Source organism: Kogia breviceps, chromosome 12 (assembly GCF_026419965.1).
Source record: "Kogia breviceps isolate mKogBre1 chromosome 12, mKogBre1 haplotype 1, whole genome shotgun sequence".
NCBI classification, from domain to species: domain Eukaryota; kingdom Metazoa; phylum Chordata; class Mammalia; order Artiodactyla; family Physeteridae; genus Kogia; species Kogia breviceps.
Genome location: NC_081321.1, coordinates 91,421,915 through 91,440,316, shown reverse-complemented (window position 1 = coordinate 91,440,316; position 18,402 = coordinate 91,421,915). Strand labels below are relative to the sequence as shown.

At 56.0% G+C, this 18,402-nt stretch overlaps 1 protein-coding gene across 1 annotated transcript; it reads right to left on the bottom strand.

The window, feature by feature from the left end:
• Positions 1-6,164: 6,164 nt before the first annotated feature.
• Positions 6,165-18,067, bottom strand: RASD2 (RASD family member 2). Its single transcript, XM_059080792.2, has 3 exons — positions 17,427-18,067; positions 12,668-12,947; positions 6,165-8,876 (listed from the first exon to the last, which is right to left on the bottom strand). Exons 2-3 carry the CDS (start codon positions 12,936-12,938, stop codon positions 8,347-8,349), a joined length of 801 nt encoding a protein of 266 aa, XP_058936775.1. The 5' UTR covers positions 12,939-12,947; positions 17,427-18,067; the 3' UTR covers positions 6,165-8,346.
• Between the last annotated feature and the right edge of the window lie 335 nt (positions 18,068-18,402).

Genomic DNA, 18,402 nt, shown 5'->3' with positions numbered 1-18,402 from the left:
AACCAGGCAGAGCCACACGGCCTTTTCTGAGCTGGCCTTAGAAGTCACAGATCATCACTCCAGCATATGCCATTGGCGGAACAGTCAGAAGCTCATCCAGATGAAGAGGAGGGCACATAGAGCCTACCTCTTGGAGAGAGGTATGTCAAAGAATTTAGGCGCCATGTCTTAAACTCCTACAGTGAACACATGTCAGATGATTGATGTTTGCACCCCTTTTACAAATTGCCAAGTGCTTTCGCGTACACCTTTTTGTGTGGTCCTCCCCGAGATTCAGGGATGAAGGAACAGAGGTGCAGGGGAGTGATGTGTCCAAGGTTGGTTCAGAGAAGGCACACAGCCGGAGCTGATGCTGGAGGGCAGGGAGCGCATTGCGAGTGTGCCCGCCCCAGGTGGGCCTGCGGCGAGTCTCAGAGAGGATCGGTGTGGCGGACTGTCATGTTCGCAGTCCTTCACGCCTTCCCTGTGTTAGAACATATATGCAAGCCCTTTGCCATGTGATCCCTTGGAGTGGACAGATTATTTCCCCACCCCATGGGTTGTGGGCTGGCTGTATGACTTGCTTTGGTCAACGAAGTATGGGAGAAGTGAGAGTGCGTCACTTCCGGGCCGAGGTCTCAGGAGACATCTCACGATTCCATCCTTTTGTATTCCAGTGATTCATCATAGAAGTGCATACCCTGGGTAGCTGCGGGCTCTTCAGCCTGAGCGAGGTGGTCCTCGAACAAACGTGTGGAACAGACCAGAACCTACCGGGTAGCCTGGAGCCAGGTGAGGTGAGGGTGGCAGTTGCCTCGGGTGCAAAAATTTAAGGAGATGCCAATAATAACTCAGGGCTCAAGCGAACTAATATTTAATGTAATATTTAAAAAAATAAAAAGTAATGCAAAAAATCCACTGCTGTAGACTGAATGTCTACAGACATTCATCCCCCCAGCCCCCAAATTCATATGTTAAAACCCAAACTCCAGGGCTTCCCTGGTGGCACAGTGGTTAAGAATCTGCCTGCCAATGCAGGGGACACGGGTTCGAGCCCTGGTCCGGGAAGATCCCACATGCTGCGGAGCAACTACCGTGCGTCACAACTACTGAGCCTGTGTTCTAGAGCCTCTGAGCCATAACTACTGAAGCCTGCGTACCTAGAGCCCGTGCTCTGCAACAAGAGAAGCCACCGCCATGAGAAACCGGGGCACCGCCACGAAGAGTAGCCCCCGTTCGCTGCAACTAAAGAAAGCCTGCACGCAGCAACGAAGACCCAACACAGCCAAAAATAAAAACAAATAAATAAATTAATTTTAAAAACAGGAAGTTAATACTGATATATTAAAAAAAAAAAAAACAAACCCTAACCTCCAATGTGCCGGTATTTGGAGGTGGGGTTTGTGGGAGTTAGTTAGGTTAGTTAGGTCATGAGGGTGGAGCCCCTATGAATGGGATTAGTGCTCTTATAGAAGAGACCCTAGAGAGCTCCCTTGCTCCTTCTGCTATGTGATGACACAGTGAAAAGATGGCCATCGATGTAAAAGTAAGCAGACCCTCATCAGACATTGAAGCTGCTGGTGCCTTCATCCTGGACTTTGTAGCCTCCAGAACTGTGAAAAAATATATGCTTGTTGTTTATAAGCCAGTTTCTGTTATCAATATGTAATTTGTTTATAAGCCAATTTATGATGTAATATGGGCACGTTGTTAAGACCCAGTTTATGGTACTTTTGTTATAGCAGCCTAAATGGAATAAGACATCACAATGAACAAAATATCAAAATTTTAAATTAAAACAGGATCAGTATTGAAGTCAAGACCAGCAATGTCCAGCCTAAACCACTCAGACTGCAATTGACCTGGAGTCCGGTAAGCATAAGAAGAAATGTTTGTTGTGAACCACTGAATTTGGGGGTAGTTTGTTACACAGCATTACTACAGTGAAAGCTGACCAATACAAAATTAATTTGCTTAAGGACACTGAACTTGAAAATAGCAGAGCTGAGATTTGGATGTGAAAGTCTCAGACCAGAGTCTATGTTATGAACTATTAAAATGCTCTGCCCCTCTTGTTGAGACACACATTAAGGTGTGTGCCCAGGATACCTGGGCCGGTTCAGTCCTTGCACTGGGCTCTGACTCAATTTTCTGTTCCGTGTTCTGTTTCCTGGATGAGATTGGAGCCCCTCCGTGAGTGTCATTCCCCTGCCCCCTTTTACCTGGTGATTGACCCTGGCCCTCTCCCCTTCCTTTTGGTTGAGACCCAGCAATATTGACCTCAGATTCAAAAGCAAGATGCCAAACCAAAGGCAACATTTTCAACGTTGGTGGCCAAGAACCAGCTACTTGATGCTTATACTTCTCACCTACGTCAACGATATGAGTCAGTAGTAAGAAGATTTCTTGGGAAAGATAATTTTTGGAGAGCCCTGTGGTGTTCTTGTGAGAGTGTCTGCCCTCATCTCAAGCCTCAAGTGCTTGATGCACGTCCCTGTAGCCGAGGGCTCTGCGGACCACTGTCCTTGCCTGATAAATCTAGCGGGTGACAGACCATATGGGTTAGATGCTAAAGACACTTACTGAACTCAGATCAACTTATACGCAAGCTAACTGAGGCAAGTGACCTGAGTTTCATGTGGAGCAGATGTGGGATAAGCATGAGAGGACGCTGGTGTGGGGGTGTCTTCAGCCCTGTCCAAGAGAGCATCCTGGAAGGACAAGAGGCCTCAGCACAGGGAATCCACAGATGCCGGAACATTCCTAGGGGCTGCAGAAGGACTCAGCTGGCACTCCAAACAGAGATGAACAGAACTGCGTCAGGACACCCACAGGTGAAAGACTCCCAGTGACGGCAGGATGGTTGCTGAAAAATCTACAAAATTACCCCCGAGATCTTAGTACCATCATTAAACATCTCCCAGGCTCTGAGCGTGACACAGTCTTACCACAATCCCACGGTGCCCCGCAAGAGGGAACGTCCCTGTCCTACTGGCCTCCTCTCCCCCTGCCTCCTCCCGGACCCACCTCCCAAGAACGGGGGAGAGAGAAACTGGAATTAGCTAAAAGGGAAGATGGAGAGTGAAAAAGGAGGAGAACATGCCCACCCTCCTCTTCCCCAAATTCTAGCTTTTTGTGCACAACAGAACTCAGCTGGGGGAAGGTCTTTCCTTTGGATGAAGACAGAAATGTCAGTCCTCACATGGCCAGAGATTTTCAACTGAGGCAGTATTGCCATCCGAAGTGCCTCTGGTATAGATGAGGAAAGTCATGGGACAGTCCCAGTTCTCATGGAGGGATGGGGAAAGCAAAACCCAGAGCCACTTGAAAGAAACAGTGGGAGGTCAGAGCTGCTTTCTCATAACGCCTACTGAGTGGAGCTTGTTGGAAGTCGGATTGAATGTGAGTCCTGAGGTCCAGACCTGCTGCTTGAGGGTGGCTTCGTGGGGACAGTTAGCTGGCCAGCCTGTCACTCCTCCTCTTCTTTCATGAGTCACCATTGGGTACGGGGCCACCTAGCAAGGAGCTGTGTTTCCTAGCCCTTCTCATAGGTAGGTTTGGTCACATGACTGAGTCTTGCCAGTGGAAAGTGAGCGGAAGGGATGTGTCCAGGGCCCTGAAAACCGCAGATGTGTGGTGTCTGCACTCCCTTCCCTTCACTTTCTGGCTGAACCTGAATGTGGCAGTGCCTTTGACCTTGCAGATGTGACATGGTCCTAGAGATAGAGGAGCCTGAGACCTGGATGCCTGAATGATCGGGTAGAGCAGAGCCATACTCTGGCCTAGCACGCTCACCTTGGGCTTCTCCATGAAAGAGAAGTCAAGTTCTCCTCTGGCTACAGTGGCTGCGCCCTTGGCTGTGAGTGGCAGGGCATCTCACTCCCTGTGAATGACACTTGCCCAAGTTCTCTGAACCATGTTCAGACATCACACCCCAAACTGCTGGCTTCTCCCTCCAGCGAGCAGCTCCTAGCTGGCTCGGTTATGAAAGCTCTGGGGAGAAAACATGCTTTGCAATCAGAGGTGAATCCTAGCCCAGCTCTGCCACTTACCAGCTGTGCAATGTGGGGCATGTGCCTTTACCTCTCGGAGCCTCAGTTCCCTCATACGGGGATTCATAATCCTTCCTCATAGCTTTGCCTCGAGGATGCAACAAGAGGCTGCAGGAACAGGCCGAGCCCAGCAGAGCCCCAACTGGCCTCCCATCAGCCCCCACCAAGCCTGGACGCAGGCTGAAGTTTTTCTTTGGAATAAGTGACAGGTTCAGGGAGGCGGAACAGAACTAGTACTTAGAGTTCATAGCTCAGAATTCTCTGAAATCAGATTCCCAACGCTCCCTTCCTAGGCTGGGAATTAAGCTGGCTGTCCCGGGCTTATCTCTGAATGGCCTCCCCATGAGGGGAATTTTCCTGCAATCTTATTCCAGCCTCCATGCCAGGGCTATTTGCCAGGGGCGTCTTCCTCCTCTGCCCCAGCTTTCTGCTTGTTAACCCCATTCCATGGCGAATCTCTGGGCTGCATGGAGTGGGGCTGGGGCCGGGGCTGGAGCAAACGTGTTCTGTTTAGTAACGGTCAGAATGTTGTGGGTTATGTAGCAGGAATATTAATTCCTTTTCGCAGAGAACATAGGGCTGTAAGGGGCTGTTCGTGTGCCGTCTGGTCCAGCTCTCCTCCTCCCCACCTCCCACTCAGAGATGAAGAAACTGAAGCTCGGGAGAAGACAGGACTTGCTCACAGCCCCACGTGGAGGGAGGGCATGGCAGAGGTGCCCTGGCTCCGATGCACCGTGGAAGGCTTGCGTGGAAGGTGCGCCCAGCTACCTCTCCGTTTAGCCCTTCTTAGGGTGCAGTTCTGACCTGCAATGCAGAAGGGAATGTTCACCTCCACATCTCACATTTACAGAAACCAGGACTGGGAGAGCATCAGGGTGACTTGTCTCCCACTTTGACCTTCTCTGGCTGGCGTGGGCGAAGGATGGGAGGGAAGCTGGGCTCCCAGGTAGGCAGAGGTCGGGAGCTCTTCCAGGCTCACCTGGTTTTCCTCCGCCATAGGCGGGCTCACCTTGCTTTGTGAATGCCCGCACAGGGGTCTCTCCCTCTGGATCGGGAGCCCTTGGCAGGCAGAGACCTCGTCCGCCTTCTCTCTGAACCTCCCTGCTCAGTGGTATTTGCTGACTAATCAAAATCACAGACCTCTCTCCATCTCCCAGATGCAAAATCCTTTCCTCACTCACACGGAGCTCAGACGGCCTCTGGTTTCAAGTCCCTGAGCTGCCCCTTCACCAGCTGTGCCTTCTTGGACAAGAGATTGAGCTCTCTGAGCTTCCTTCCCCACCACAAGAAGGGGTGCATACGAGGAGCATGTTTCTTATGGGGCTGGAAGATACGACGATGGAGCGAGAGGAGGGGTGTCGATCACGCAGCAGGCGTGTGGCTGGTTCCCTTCCCTTCCCTCCGCCGAGGGAGAACCTCGGTCCAAGGTGCCACGTTCGGGGTCGCATGGGGACAAGACCTTCTCCCCCCACCTCCGCCTGCCCCTCCCGTGTCCTGTCTCATTTCACACAAGGGCACACTGTGCTGGTCCAGTGTTTACCACCCAGAAAGTTGTATGTCGTATCCACCCTACATAGACGTGGGCCGTGTCCTGATCTCAAGGGTTGACAGTCCAAGCGAGGAGGCTGCCCATTGCTGACATTCAGGGCGGGGTCACACTTTATGGTGAGGTGTTCAGCACTGTCCCCGGTCTCTAGCCACCAGGTGCTAATAGCATGCTGCCCCCCTCCCCAGTTTTGACAATCAAAACTGTTTCTAGATATTGCCAACTGTTCTCTGGGTGGTTCTGGAAGCCACCCAGAACTTGGGTCATATGGTGACCCAAAAGGGCTAATGGTCCACAGGGAGGCCTCTCCTGTCTGACCTGGCCACTCCTCCAGAGGGACATGAACAACTCAGCATACACCCCTCAGAGGGCCCAGGAGGGCCAGGAGTTTTATTCCCCCTTATTTTGGGGTTTTATCCCCCCCCCACCGCCCTCCACGTACTTAACCTTGAAGGCTGACTCTGCTGACACACAGGGCAAGGCCACCGGGCAGGTGCAATTTGGGGAGGGAAAGGCCAGCTTTGGTTGGAGGAAGAGCCACACCTCTTCTTGGAAATACAGAAAATACACGTGGTCAAGGACACGGCTTAGAAACAAACCCACTTTAATTGAGAGTGTACACAGAGATAGGGGGAAGCAGGGGTGTGACTGAGTGAGACCAGGCCACACACCTGTCCTGGCCAAGGTACCCAGTCTGCTTAGAGGGTTCAAGCTGGGGCCAGGTGTGGGCACAGAAGCAGGGTCAGAGTGGCTGCCTTGAGCAGCAGGGGCCAGGGTGGGGTGGGGGTGTGCAGAGCTGAGGCCAGGGCACGTTTATGTCTGTGTGTTCATGTGTATGTACATGTATATACGTGGGTACAATGTACACAGACTCTATAGGAGCCCTCAAAGGCAGATTTAGGGACAGGGAGACAACACCTCAAATCCCTGAAGGCCCCCAGGGGCTGAGGCAGCATCAGGAGAGGGGCACACCATGGTGCGTGCCGAATGCCAGACCTAACCCTGTTTCTGCCTTGCTGTGTGACCTGGAGCAAGTTACTTACCCTCTCTGGGCCTCAGATTCACTAAATGATCACTAAGGTTTCTTGTGGCCCTGAACTTCAATAGTTTCAAGGAGGTTTAAAATATAAAATGTATTTTTTAAGAGCTGATGACAAGAGCCTTTGGTCCATGGGTTCAAATCCCACCATGCCTGGTACCCAGCACAACCCAATCACAGGCACCAGGAAAAGGCCCACTGAGAGCTCTTTCTACCTTCCTCTCCCGGGCTCAGCTCTGGCTTCCAGCTGCTCTTCCACGCCTGCCAACAGCTGCGTGTACAGAGGCAGTAGGGCAGCAGGGCAGCAGGGGTGGGCAGCGGCCAGGCGGGGGATGGGAAGGAGGCCAGAGCAGGGGAGGCTTGGCCTTGGGGGCGTAAAGTGCATTGCTCACCCTCTTTGTTTACTAGCACACGGTGGACCCAGCACCCAGCAGGCGCTCAATAAATGCTTGAGGGGCTTCCCTGGTGGCGCAGTGGTTGAGAGCCCGCCTGCCGATGCAGGGGACAAGGGTTCGTGCCCCGGTCCGGGAAGATCCCACGTGCCGCGGAGCGGCTGGGCCTGTGAGCCATGGCCGCCGAGCCTGCGCGTCCGGAGCCTGTGCTCCGCAACGGGAGAGGCCACAGCAGTGAGAGGCCCGCGTGCCGCAAAAAAAAAAATAAATAAATAAATAAAAATAAATGCTTGAGGAACCAGCACGGTAGAGGACAGCCTGGTTCCAGGTGGGGCTGTGTCCGGAACTAGCCGGGAGGCGGAGCTGGGCTATGTCACTTTGCCCTCTTGAGTCTCGGCCACCCCCTCTGGAAAATGGAGGCAAGAGGAGAAGCTGCCCCCCGCGGGCCTGCCCCGCCTGTGTGAGTGGGAAGCTCGGTAGAGGGCAGCGTCCAGCTGCAGACAGGCCACAGAAACCCCATCTGGAATGGGGGACGAAGGTGTCCCCAGTGGAGGCAGTGGATCTGAACTGGGGGGCGGGGGCTTGCCAATGAGGGGTCACTAGGCTTTTACAGTACAGCGATTTCCATTCCTACTGGGAACACGACATAACAGCTGCAACAACAAAGCACAACCAGCAGACGAGGGGAACCTGGGAGCAGGGGCTGAGGAAGGCGGTCCAAGAGGTGGACACGGGCCAGGTGACGTAGCCACGCCTCCTTCGAACACACAGACACCCCTGCCTCAATGTCGGGGCCAGCTGAGGGCCAAGTTGGGGGGCAGGGGATAGAACCAGCTGAGCCAGAGGGTAAGCGTTTCAGGATGGGGTGGGAGGAGACTCCCAGCTGCCTCCTAAACCAAGCTGGGTCTTCCACCAGGACAGCGGAGCCCTCTCCCAGCCGCCTCTGGGTATCATTTTCATCTGGGATGTTCCAGGAGTCTCCATCGGAGGCAGGGGTCCTGGCCCCTCTGGCCCCTCAAGCAAGCTCTGACTTGGGTCCTGGCATACGTTCAGATGTCACCCAACCTTGCCCCTTGTCCTGCAGGGATTGCCCTCCCAACCCATGGAGAAGCTGAAACCAAGAGGAGTGGCGGAAAGGAGGAATAAGAGGGAAGTGGTTGAAGGCAGGAGACTACGCAGAGGCTGGAGGCTGGGGTCCTCCAGTCTGGCGCCAAAGGTCTTAGAACGTGACTGCTGTTGGGGTCTCATGGGCAGGGGATGCGGGCAGTGGGCACCCGGGGCCACGCCCGCCCCCCACCGTAAGGCACCGCCCAAGCCCCACCCCAGCGTCCCTCCTGCTCACTGGATGGTGCATTTGTCCCGCTCGCGGGCCTGGCCCTCCCGGAGGACCTTGGCCTTGATGTATTTGAGGTCACTGTTGACGCTGGGGCGGCGGGCAAAGGGCGAGACCATGCCGTAGGCGTCCATGTCCTTGACTCGGCGCATGCAGAAGGGCCTGGGGTGGAAGGCGTCCCCGTACTGCACGGAGATCTTGCGGTGCAGGGCGGGGCTCATCTCGTGCGGCAGCTTGGCCATGCTGAAGAGCACGTAGAACATCTCATCCACGTTCGTGTTCTTCTTGGCCGACACCTCGAAGTAGGCGCAGTTCCCGTCGCCCGACACCAGCAGCTCGGCCTCGGTGGTGGGCACCTGGCGGCACAGCTCGCCGTGGTCGTTCTTGTTGCCGCAGATGACCATGGGCAGCTCTGCCACTTCCTTGGTCTTGTTCTTCAGGCAGGACTTGACCTCCAGGATCTGCTTCTGGAGGCGCTTGACCTCGTCGAAGGATTCCCGATTATCCAGACTGAACACCAGGATGAAAACGTCGCCTGTGGGGAGAGGAACCCCAGGCGGTGAGTTCACTGACCGCCCCCCACCCACCCCTCCCTGCTCCCTGACTTGACCTTCACAGTGACTCTAGCGGGGAACTGCTATTATTCTCCCCATTTTCCAGGGCAGAAGACTGAGGTCCAGAAGGTTAAATCCCTTGTCACAGAGCTAATACGTGGCACAGCCTGGTTCAAACACAATGAATCAGCCCTACATTTCCCGGCAGGGCTGGAGACGGGGTGAGTGATTTGTGAGCTTGTGTGGACTGTGTTAGAATAGTAAGAAATACAGTTTCCACGAGAGCAGGGGTCTTGCTGTTCAGCGTGCATCCCCAGGGCCTGGACTAGCCCCCGATGCATAGTTGGAACGCAGAGCGTTGGCATCAGGCGGGCCTGGGTTTACCTCTTGCCCCCTCCACTCACCGGCCACACGGCCTTCAGCGGGTCACACCACCTCTCTAAACCTCAGTTTCCCCGTCTGTCCCATGCAGGATGCTTTTGAAGGTTTGATGAGATAATGAATGGAGAGTGACACGTGCTCAGTGATCTCGGGTCTCCAAAGGATAATGAGAACAAGCACCTGTGAGAGTCACATGGGTTCCCTCTCGACCCCTCACGGAACATCTGTGAGGGAGATTTCATTACTTTCATGCGATAGGTGAGCCAACTGGGGCTCAGGAAGGGGGAGCAACCAGCCCAAGATCACACAGCTCAGGCGTGGCTAGGCTGAGATGTGGACCCGATTCTGTCCTCACCTGGCTGGTCCTGGCACACACAGGTGTCCTCTGATTCTTGAATAAATCACGGATGAACAAGTGAACAGTAGCCTCCGAGGCCCACGCTACCCCTGCTGCAACTCGCTGCGTCCCTCAGCGCAGGTCTTTGAAACAGGGATGATGGGGAGGTGGCAGGGGAGGCGGGGAGGGTGAGAGAGGGGGCTGGTGCCTCCACCCCAATCTCCACATCTCACTACAGTGATCACAATCTCACACTCAAAGTACCTTTTGCACTTTGACTTCAACTCTTGAGAACCTGTGGGGAGATGTTAAGAGCCCTGTTTTATAAGAAACCGAGGCTCAAAGGTGCCTGGGACTGGCCCGAGTTCTCAAGAGGAGAATCGAGTGATGCCAGCTTCTGGTAGCACTGCTGCCTCCTTCCTCTGGAGCCCCGGGGCACGCCATTTGTCCCCCCAGAATAGCACATGCCACATTCAGGAGCACGTTCCAGCCAGTGACACTCTCTGGAGCAGAGGGAGATGTCGTCACGGCGCACAGTGGGTGTTCATAAAGCTGGTCGTGTGGACGGGGTGGGACGGGATGGAGGACGGTGTGGGCTGTTTAGAAAGGCACTTGCGAGGCAGCGCTGGCCTGGCAACCGTTTCTGCTTAGGCTGCCAAACCCATCCCGTTAAGGCTAATCCCGGGCCCCTGCGCGCTCTGCAGCCTTGACATATCCAGATGGAAGGCAGGGATGCCAAGCTTCAGAGAGAGAGAGACGCCTGGCTGGCAGCTGGAAGGAGAGCTGGCGGCAGAATTAATGGCTTTCAGAATTTGCTGTGTACCAGCACCAGGTTGGAAAATGAGGCACGGGCTGGTGAGTGAAAAACGAGGGCAGCAGGCAGATGTGCTTGGAATGATATGTGCACGTAAAAATGAGACGAAAATACTCTCCGTTATGGGGCCACAAATGTGAATGTCAAAGTGTTCATGGGGGGGGGGGCCTGGAAGACTGATGGGGTGGCTACCTCGGGGGAGGGGGCAGGAGCCTGAGGTTGGGGGCGTGGGGCAAGGGGGCTTTTTAGCCTTATCTGTATGTCTAGAGGAGGCTATGTTTGTGTGTTATTTGTGTAATTAAAAATTAACTTTGGAAATACGCACGTGGTCCCTCTCCACATCTACTCTCTCCCTCCGTTAGCCTTATTTCTGTTGGTGGGCACCCAGTCCCCTCCCCACGGCCGGGGGAGCAGACATCCTTGCAATCTCCATCGAGCCCTGGAAATGCCCCCCATGCGATTTCCTGCAGTCCTCGCAGCCACCCTGAGGGGAAGCAAGATTGTGCCCATTGTGTGGCTGGGAAGACTGAGACCCAGACTTAATGGTCACACACCTAAGCCGTCGGGTGGTAGAGCCAGGACTGGAAGCCAGGTCAGCCCGGGCTCTTTCTGCCCACGCACTCCCTCTCCAAAATGTGGGGTGGGACAGCCTGAGTGCTGAGTGTGATCTGGGTCAGATGGTCAGCGAGGACAGCCGGAAGAGGAGGCTGTCTATCCAGGGCACTCAGGGAGGGCTCTTGACCGGGCCATGGGGAGAGGGGTGGGCATGGCTAGGGTTTCTTGGTATCTCGATTTGCGGGGCTGTTTTAGTGATGGCTGGGGGGTTACTTGCTCGTTCCTTCCTTTCATCGCCGCCCAGCAATGGCAGGTGCAGGGTTTAGGAAATGGGCCTGCATAGCCCATTGCAGGCATACTGCAAATGTAGGTTTAAGACCCATAATTCTTTGTGTGTGTGTGTGTGTGTGTGTGTGTGTGTGTGTGTGTGTGTGTGGTACGCGGGCCTCTCACTGTTGTGGCCTCTCCCGTCGCGGAGCACAGGCTCCGGACGCGCAGGCTCAGCGGCCATGGCTCACGGGCCCAGCCGCTCCGCGGCATGTGGGATCTTCCCGGACCGGGGCACGAACCCGCGTCCCCTGCATCGGCAGGCGGACTCTCAACCGCTGCGCCACCAGGGAAGCCCAAGACCCATAATTCTTGAGCACTTACCTTCCAATCACCAAGCACTTCTGCGATATTAACTCATTTAAATTCTCACAAAGACCTCTGGAATGGGTGCTAATGTGGTGCCAACTTACAGATGAGAAAACTGAGGCACAAAGAGATAAAGTCACTCGCTCAGAGGGACAAAACCAGGAAGCAGTGGAACCAGGATTCGGACCCAGGCAGACCAGTTTCTGGACCTGTCCTCTTAGCTACCACACAAAACTGCTTGAGTGATGAAAATCACGGCCCCGTCTCACATCTCTATCTGCCCCCTTAGTCCCCCACAATCTCCTCCCTCCCCACCACTCCCAGCTGGGCCAAGAGGCTACAGGATAGCCCAGTGGTAAAGCATGAGAGCCAGACTCTCATTTACCAGCTGTGTTATCTATCACCTGGAGTAACTCAACCTCTCTGGGCCTCGGTTTCTCGACTTGTAAAATGCAGGCAAATACCTGTCTCCTAGGTTAGTTGTGAGGATTAAATAAATACATGCCAAGCTCTAGAAACAGGCCCAGGCACGCAGTTCTTGTTAAGTGTTAGCTATTGCCATGGCCATTACCGTGATTATTACCGAGTTCCCAGCATCCGCACGCAGGTCCCCACCAGCCCCTCTGGCTGATCACTGCCTGGGTCCGGCCCCTGCCTCGCTGAGAGGTGGAAAAGCCCTGCACTGTTAATAGATCAGAGCCCGAAAGACTGACCCCAGGTCCTGGAGCTCTGCTGGGTCACCCCCACAGAAGGAAGGCAGCAGCCCCTCTGTTCCCTGGGGAGGTAAAGCCCCGGTGCAGAGTCTGTCAGTTCCTGATCTGGAAGGCAGTGCCAGGAGCCAGGAGCCATCGATCCAGAGTCAGACAGAATGGAACTGGGGACCCGGCTCCATCTTTTGCTCGGGAAGCAGCAACACCTCTCTGACCCTCACAGTGCTAAGGGGGCTCGTCGTGAGCTTCATCTCAGATAGGCAAGTGCCTTGCAAACTGTAAAGTACCGAGCACACACGCTCACATACTCAAGCACCTGTGCCCACCCCTGGCACCCACCTGTGAGGATGGAGAGCCTGCGCATGGCAGGGAAGGGGTGGTTGCCAGACGTGTCCAGGATGTCCAGCTGGTACATGTCGCCGCGGATGTTGTAGACCTTCCGGTGGAAGTCCTCGATGGTGGGCGTGTACTGGTCCTCGAAGCGGCCGTTGAGGAAGCGAGAGACGATGGAGCTCTTGCCCACCCGCGAGGCGCCCAGCACCACCATGCGGTACGAGTTCTTGGCGGGCACACTGAGTGTGCAGTTCCCACTGGACAAGGTCTTCATCATGGCTCGGGGCTGCGGCAGAGAGCCGGGAGCCGGCGTCAGGAGGCCCGAGGCCCGGCCTTGCAGCCCTTGCTGGAAGCCTTGGCCTCCCCTGCCGGCCACCTGTCTGGTCTCAGTTTTCTGTCTGTACAATGGGAACGCTGGACTGGGGTCTTTCTAAAGGCCTTGGAGCTCTGCCTGCTCATCCTTCTCGTTTCTTTCTTTCCTCCTTCATTCATCCACCCATTCACTCACCCTTGCGTTCATTCACCCCTTATTTGTTTACTTGTCTGTTTGTTTGTTTATACAGCACGGAACTGCCGGGGCTTGACTCCTCGCTTTACCACTAACTTCCCACTGCTCTTGGGTGAGGAGCTTAACTTCCCCGGGAGTCACGTTTCTCATCAGAACTTTCTACAGGAGCCTCTCGGGCTTGTGGGAGAGGCCGAAATGGATCCAAGCTCCAAATCCCAACTAAAGATAAGTAACCTCCAGGGGCTCCATCAGGCCCACCCAAAGGCCATTCACAGTCCAGCCACCCTCGTTTCCTATCTCAGCAGCTGCCAGAATTCCCCCCCGGAACCCCTAGTGAGCTTGAGCTCTGCTGGCACCTGCTTCAAGCCCTCAGATCATGCCAGCCCCTCCCCCAGAGCACCCTCTTCCCTTTATCAGGGTCTGGCTCAAATGCCACCTCCTCTCTGAAGGCCTCTCTGCCTCCTGCCAGACCCAGCAGGAAGCCATCCCCCCCCCCCCCCCATCTAGAGAAGAAGAGCTACAGATGGGTGCAGGCCTGCTGAAATACAGATCTCCTGTGCCCTCAGCAGGCTGCCGCATACGGTGGTGCAGGTGGGGCACTGCACAAGGCCCCCCGCTGGGTGGGAAAGTGGGAGGCCGTCTTATTTGGAATTGATCTGCTCAGAGAAGGCACCTTTTCTCAATCTGCACAAGGGGCTGTGGTGCTAACTATGGCTGGTCCCCACCCCGTGATGCCCCAGGTCAGTAGCCTGGAGAGCCTCATTCATTTACCCCCTGGCACTCTCCAACATCATAGATGTCTACGTCGGCCATGATGCTAAGAGACTTCAGGTGGGGACACCTCTTGTGTGTGAGTTTTCCAGCACACGACCTGTTCAGGGCGTTCTCCTTGCCTGACTGAGAACCGCCGTGCAGTAAAGCGGCTCTCAAAAAGACCTTTATAAAAGCTCTGATTGGTAGCCTTTGTCAATTTCCATGAATACTCCCACCACGGCCGATGCCAAGCTACCAAGATGATCTCAATGAATGAACTGCGAAGGGACGCACACAATAAGCCAGCTCAGCCCACCGCTGACCCAGGCCTGGAGCCGTGACAACAACCACCAGTAACCAAGCCCTGCAGCGCGCCAAGCACTGTGCTAAGTATAGAACAGTAATAACAGCTGACGTTTATTTTGCAGCTAATATATGCAGAGCGCTCCAAGTGCTGAACGTGTACTAACCTGCTTCATCCCTCAGGAACCCCAGAAGGTAGATGGTCACCCCAATTTACAGATGAGGAAACTGAAGCACAGAGAAGTTTAGTACCTTGCTCGTGGGTACACAGCCAGTAACGAGCCAAGGAGGGATTCGACCCCGGGCAGTCTACCCCCTGCCATGGGAGTGCCCTCACCACCTCCCTATGAAGTACGGGTTCCCTTCCCCGTTTCACAAATAAGGACCTGATGCTTAAAAGTCTACACGACTGGCCCATTCAGTGAATAAGGAAGCCAGGATGGTGACTCCAAGCCTATGACCCCTACACCCCCCGTGCAATTCATGCCTGAAGCTGACTTCAAATTTATCCCACAGGATTTCAGTGCCATGTACACAGCAGGTGCTCAGTAATGACCTGTGAATGAATGAAGCAAATGGCTCTACCTTTGGCGCTCATTCAAAGCCTCCTTCTGGGGCCTTCGCCCTCTACCCGCATCCTGTCTAGCTGGCCCCGGGGGCTGCAGTGAGGAGGGTCTCAGTGCCCTGAGTATACCCCTGGGTGGGCAGCAGGGGAGAGAGGGCCGCAGGCCAACAGCACTGAACTTTTTAAGTGTCCTCCTGGGCTGGGAGAGCCAGGCTGCGTGCACCTTCAACGGACGCGGGCTGCTGGGGAAAGAGGTCCCACACCAGGACGGCCCCCTCCGCAAGTCCCTCTGCAGGGAGCTTGGATCTGCTGGTGGTCACCTCTGTCTACATAGAGAGGTAAGGAGGCCAGTAGCCCCCAGGGACAGTGTATCTTCTGCCCCAGCCTCTAGCCCAGAGCTCCTGGTATAGACGTGCTAACATCGGCGACTGAATGGGCCTGAGGAAGTCAGAGAGAGGACATGGGGTCAGGAGAGGGCAAGGAAGGAGGAAAAAAAAAAAAAAAAATCTGTGGCTTTCCTCTCTGAGAGAAGGCTGCAAGTCTTCACATGGCCCCAGCCATGTGGGGCTGTGTGAAACACCCAGACACCTGGCCATCAGGTGACAGCACCTCCCGCCCCGTGCATCTTTCTTTCCTTCTCCTCCCCCAGAGGAGGCAGCACTGTAGGCACAGCTTCTCTCCTCCATCGCTGCCTGCTCCCTTCTCTCCATCCTCAGCCAGGCTGACCCTACAGTGAGGACTTCAAAGGGCCCTTTGAGAATGTAGATTCCCCCCTGGAGGCCCAGAGAGTGGTTAGTGGGGGCCACTAGCAGCACAGGTACCCAAATGCAAGTTCTATGACTCATGCCAGGGAGGCAGAGGACCTGGAGCAGAGATGATGGGGCCATGCTGGGAGAATGGTCACCACAGCTGGGCAGCCCTCCATCATGCTGGGTGCTTTGCCTGCCTTATGTCAATGACTTCACAACACTCCCATGGAGAGGGGACCACCATCAACCCACTGGACCAATGGGGACACTGGAGGTCGCAGAGGCTGACTCACTTGCCCCAGTTCACACAGATGACTGGCCAGGCCAGGATTAGAATCAGGCTGTTGGCTCCAAAATTGGGGCTCTTACCTCTATAAAAACCCACCCCCTGGCCAAAATCAATTTTTTTCAAAACAAAGTCTGACTCCCTGAAGCCTCAGCTGGGGTCAGGCAGGGCGAATGACCCCAGAAGCCTATTCTAATTCCCTCTCTCTCTCGCTGCAGACAGCTGGGGTCAGGCACCCTGCCCAGGACTCCCCCAAACCTCGTCCAGCCAGCTCCCAGCAAATGCATCTGTGCGTTCGCCCCATTCTTCTTCCTCAAGCCCCTCTCCCAGGGCCTGCCTGGAAGATGGAGGGGTCACAGGGGCAAGAACACAGGATAAGAGTCTGGCCGCATCCTCCTCCTTGTGGTACCCTGGGCCCTCCCTCCCTCCCTCCCACACACCCCAAGCCTCCTCCATTAGCACACATCCCAGCCTCTCTGGACACACGTGCATGCACTGGCCTCCACGCCCACACTGAGGGGAGTCCTGGGGGCTTTGCACAGCCAATCTCACCATCCTTGACAGCTCAGGGTGGTAGAGAGCAGGCAGACCAGCTCTGCCTCTCACCAGCCCAGCCACCCTGGGCAAATGACTGGGCCTAGTGGGGCTGCTGGTGATCTCTCAAATGGTAGAAACAAACCCACAGTGGTCCTCAGAGCTCAGTGAGAAGCCAAGAGGCCCACACAGCTCCTAGCACACAGCAAGCAGGTTCCTTTCTTTGTGGCACTTCCTCTTGGCAGTCAAGGGGCTGCCCGGAGCAGTCAGGTGCAGAGGGACTGGAGTGCAGGCAGAGGCCCTGGGAGACCCCATCTTGTCTCTCTGATGCCAGGGGCAGCCTGAATATAGGCTTCTGCGCTGGCTGCCCCTTCCCAGTCTGGCCTCCCACCTCCCATGAGGTCCTGGACAACACCCTTCATCATCCTCCCAGGGCCAGGGGCAAGGGGAGGAGAGAGAGCCCCGCAGAGGTACCTGGGAGCCTTCTGGCCAGCTGATCACAGGAAACCCTTCTTGGGAAGCGGATCGCCCAGGAAACTCACTCCTTGCACCAACTCCCCCCAAAGCTCACCGACCTCTGAACAGGGAAGGCGTTCCTTAATCTTCCCTCCTCAGAGGAGGTCCTCACCAAGGCCACCACCAACTGGCCCCATCCCAGCCCCACCCTCAGCCAGGTTTGCAGGCTGCAGCTGGCTTAGGAAGGGGAGGGCTGTGTTTGGGGTAGGGAAGTGCCTCTTGCTCTCTGAGCCTCTGTTACCTTAGAGTCAAACCGGCTGTTACTCCAGATCTCTTAAATGGAAGGCTTCTGGCATCAAATCTGGCACATAGGAGAAACGCAGCAAGTCTTTCTTTCCTGGAATAAGCACCCAGCCTGACACATAGTAGGTGCTCAACTAATTTCATTTTCTCTAGATAAGTGAAGTTGCCGGATGATCATTAATAGGCGCTCAATCAGTTTAACTTTCCCTAGTCCTGTAAAGCTTCACCTACCCTTCCGCTGACACGCTTCAAACCTTTCTTCCCGGCTTCCCCGCTTCCCCAGTTCTGTTGGGGTGTCTCCCTCCTACCTGGGAATGGCGGGCCGGGCCTCTGGCGCGGCTCGGAGGGATGCCTGCAAGCGCCTGGAGGTGCGGGGAACCGCCTTGCTCTCCGGCCTCCGAGCCTTCCAGAGTCTTTGGTGGCTCCTGGGTCACTCCGCCGGGCTCCTCCTCTGCGCGGCTCGGGGCGCCGGGCTGGTCGCGGCCGGGCGAGGGGACACGGGGAGCCGGTGCCCCATGAGTGGGTTCCGAGGGCTCGGCGGGGCCCGGGCGCTGGGCGGGCTCCGGCTCGCTGCCGCCGGCCCTGCCCTGCCCGGACCCGGGGGACTCCTGCTGAGCCAGGTGCGCGAAGGCGTGGGGACGTCCGACCCCGGGGTCCCTGCCTGGGGCTCCGGGCTTGGGGGAGAGGGCAAAAGGAGCAACTCCGGGTCCTTAGAGACTCCTGGAGGGTCCTTTGGAGGTGACTGTGGGTGCGTGCGTATGTGCGTGTCCCGGGTGGGCGAACCTATCCGACCGCCTATGCCACCTGCTCCGCCCGCCCCAAAGAGGATAGCTCGGGTGGCGGGGTGACTGCCCGGCTCGGCCGCGGCCTCCTCCTCTGCCCGCAGCTGTGCAGCTCCGCCGGCGGCGCCGAGGGACGGCTCCGTTCTCCCTGCAAGGCGACGCCAGCAGCTGAAGGAGGAGCTGGGCGCTCGGCTCCGCGCGCGTGTGGGAGGGGGCCTTAAACGCCGCCCTAAGGTTTCGCAGCTCCAAGTTAGCCTTACACAGGTTCCTCCTCCCACTTCACCCCCTCTGGCCCCCAGAGGAGGTGAACTTTATGCGGGGCCCTGGCTCTTCCCTCCTTCCCTCTCCTGGAGGCGAACGCCCCTCTTCCTCCCGTAGGGCAAGGTCAATGGTCCCCCCGAAAAGTGACCGGAGCCCAGGCTCCTGATGGCGGTCCCAGCGGCAGAAGCCTAGCTCAGGCCTGGGCGCCCTCCGCCGCCCCTGCGAGCGGTTCTCCGTGGAC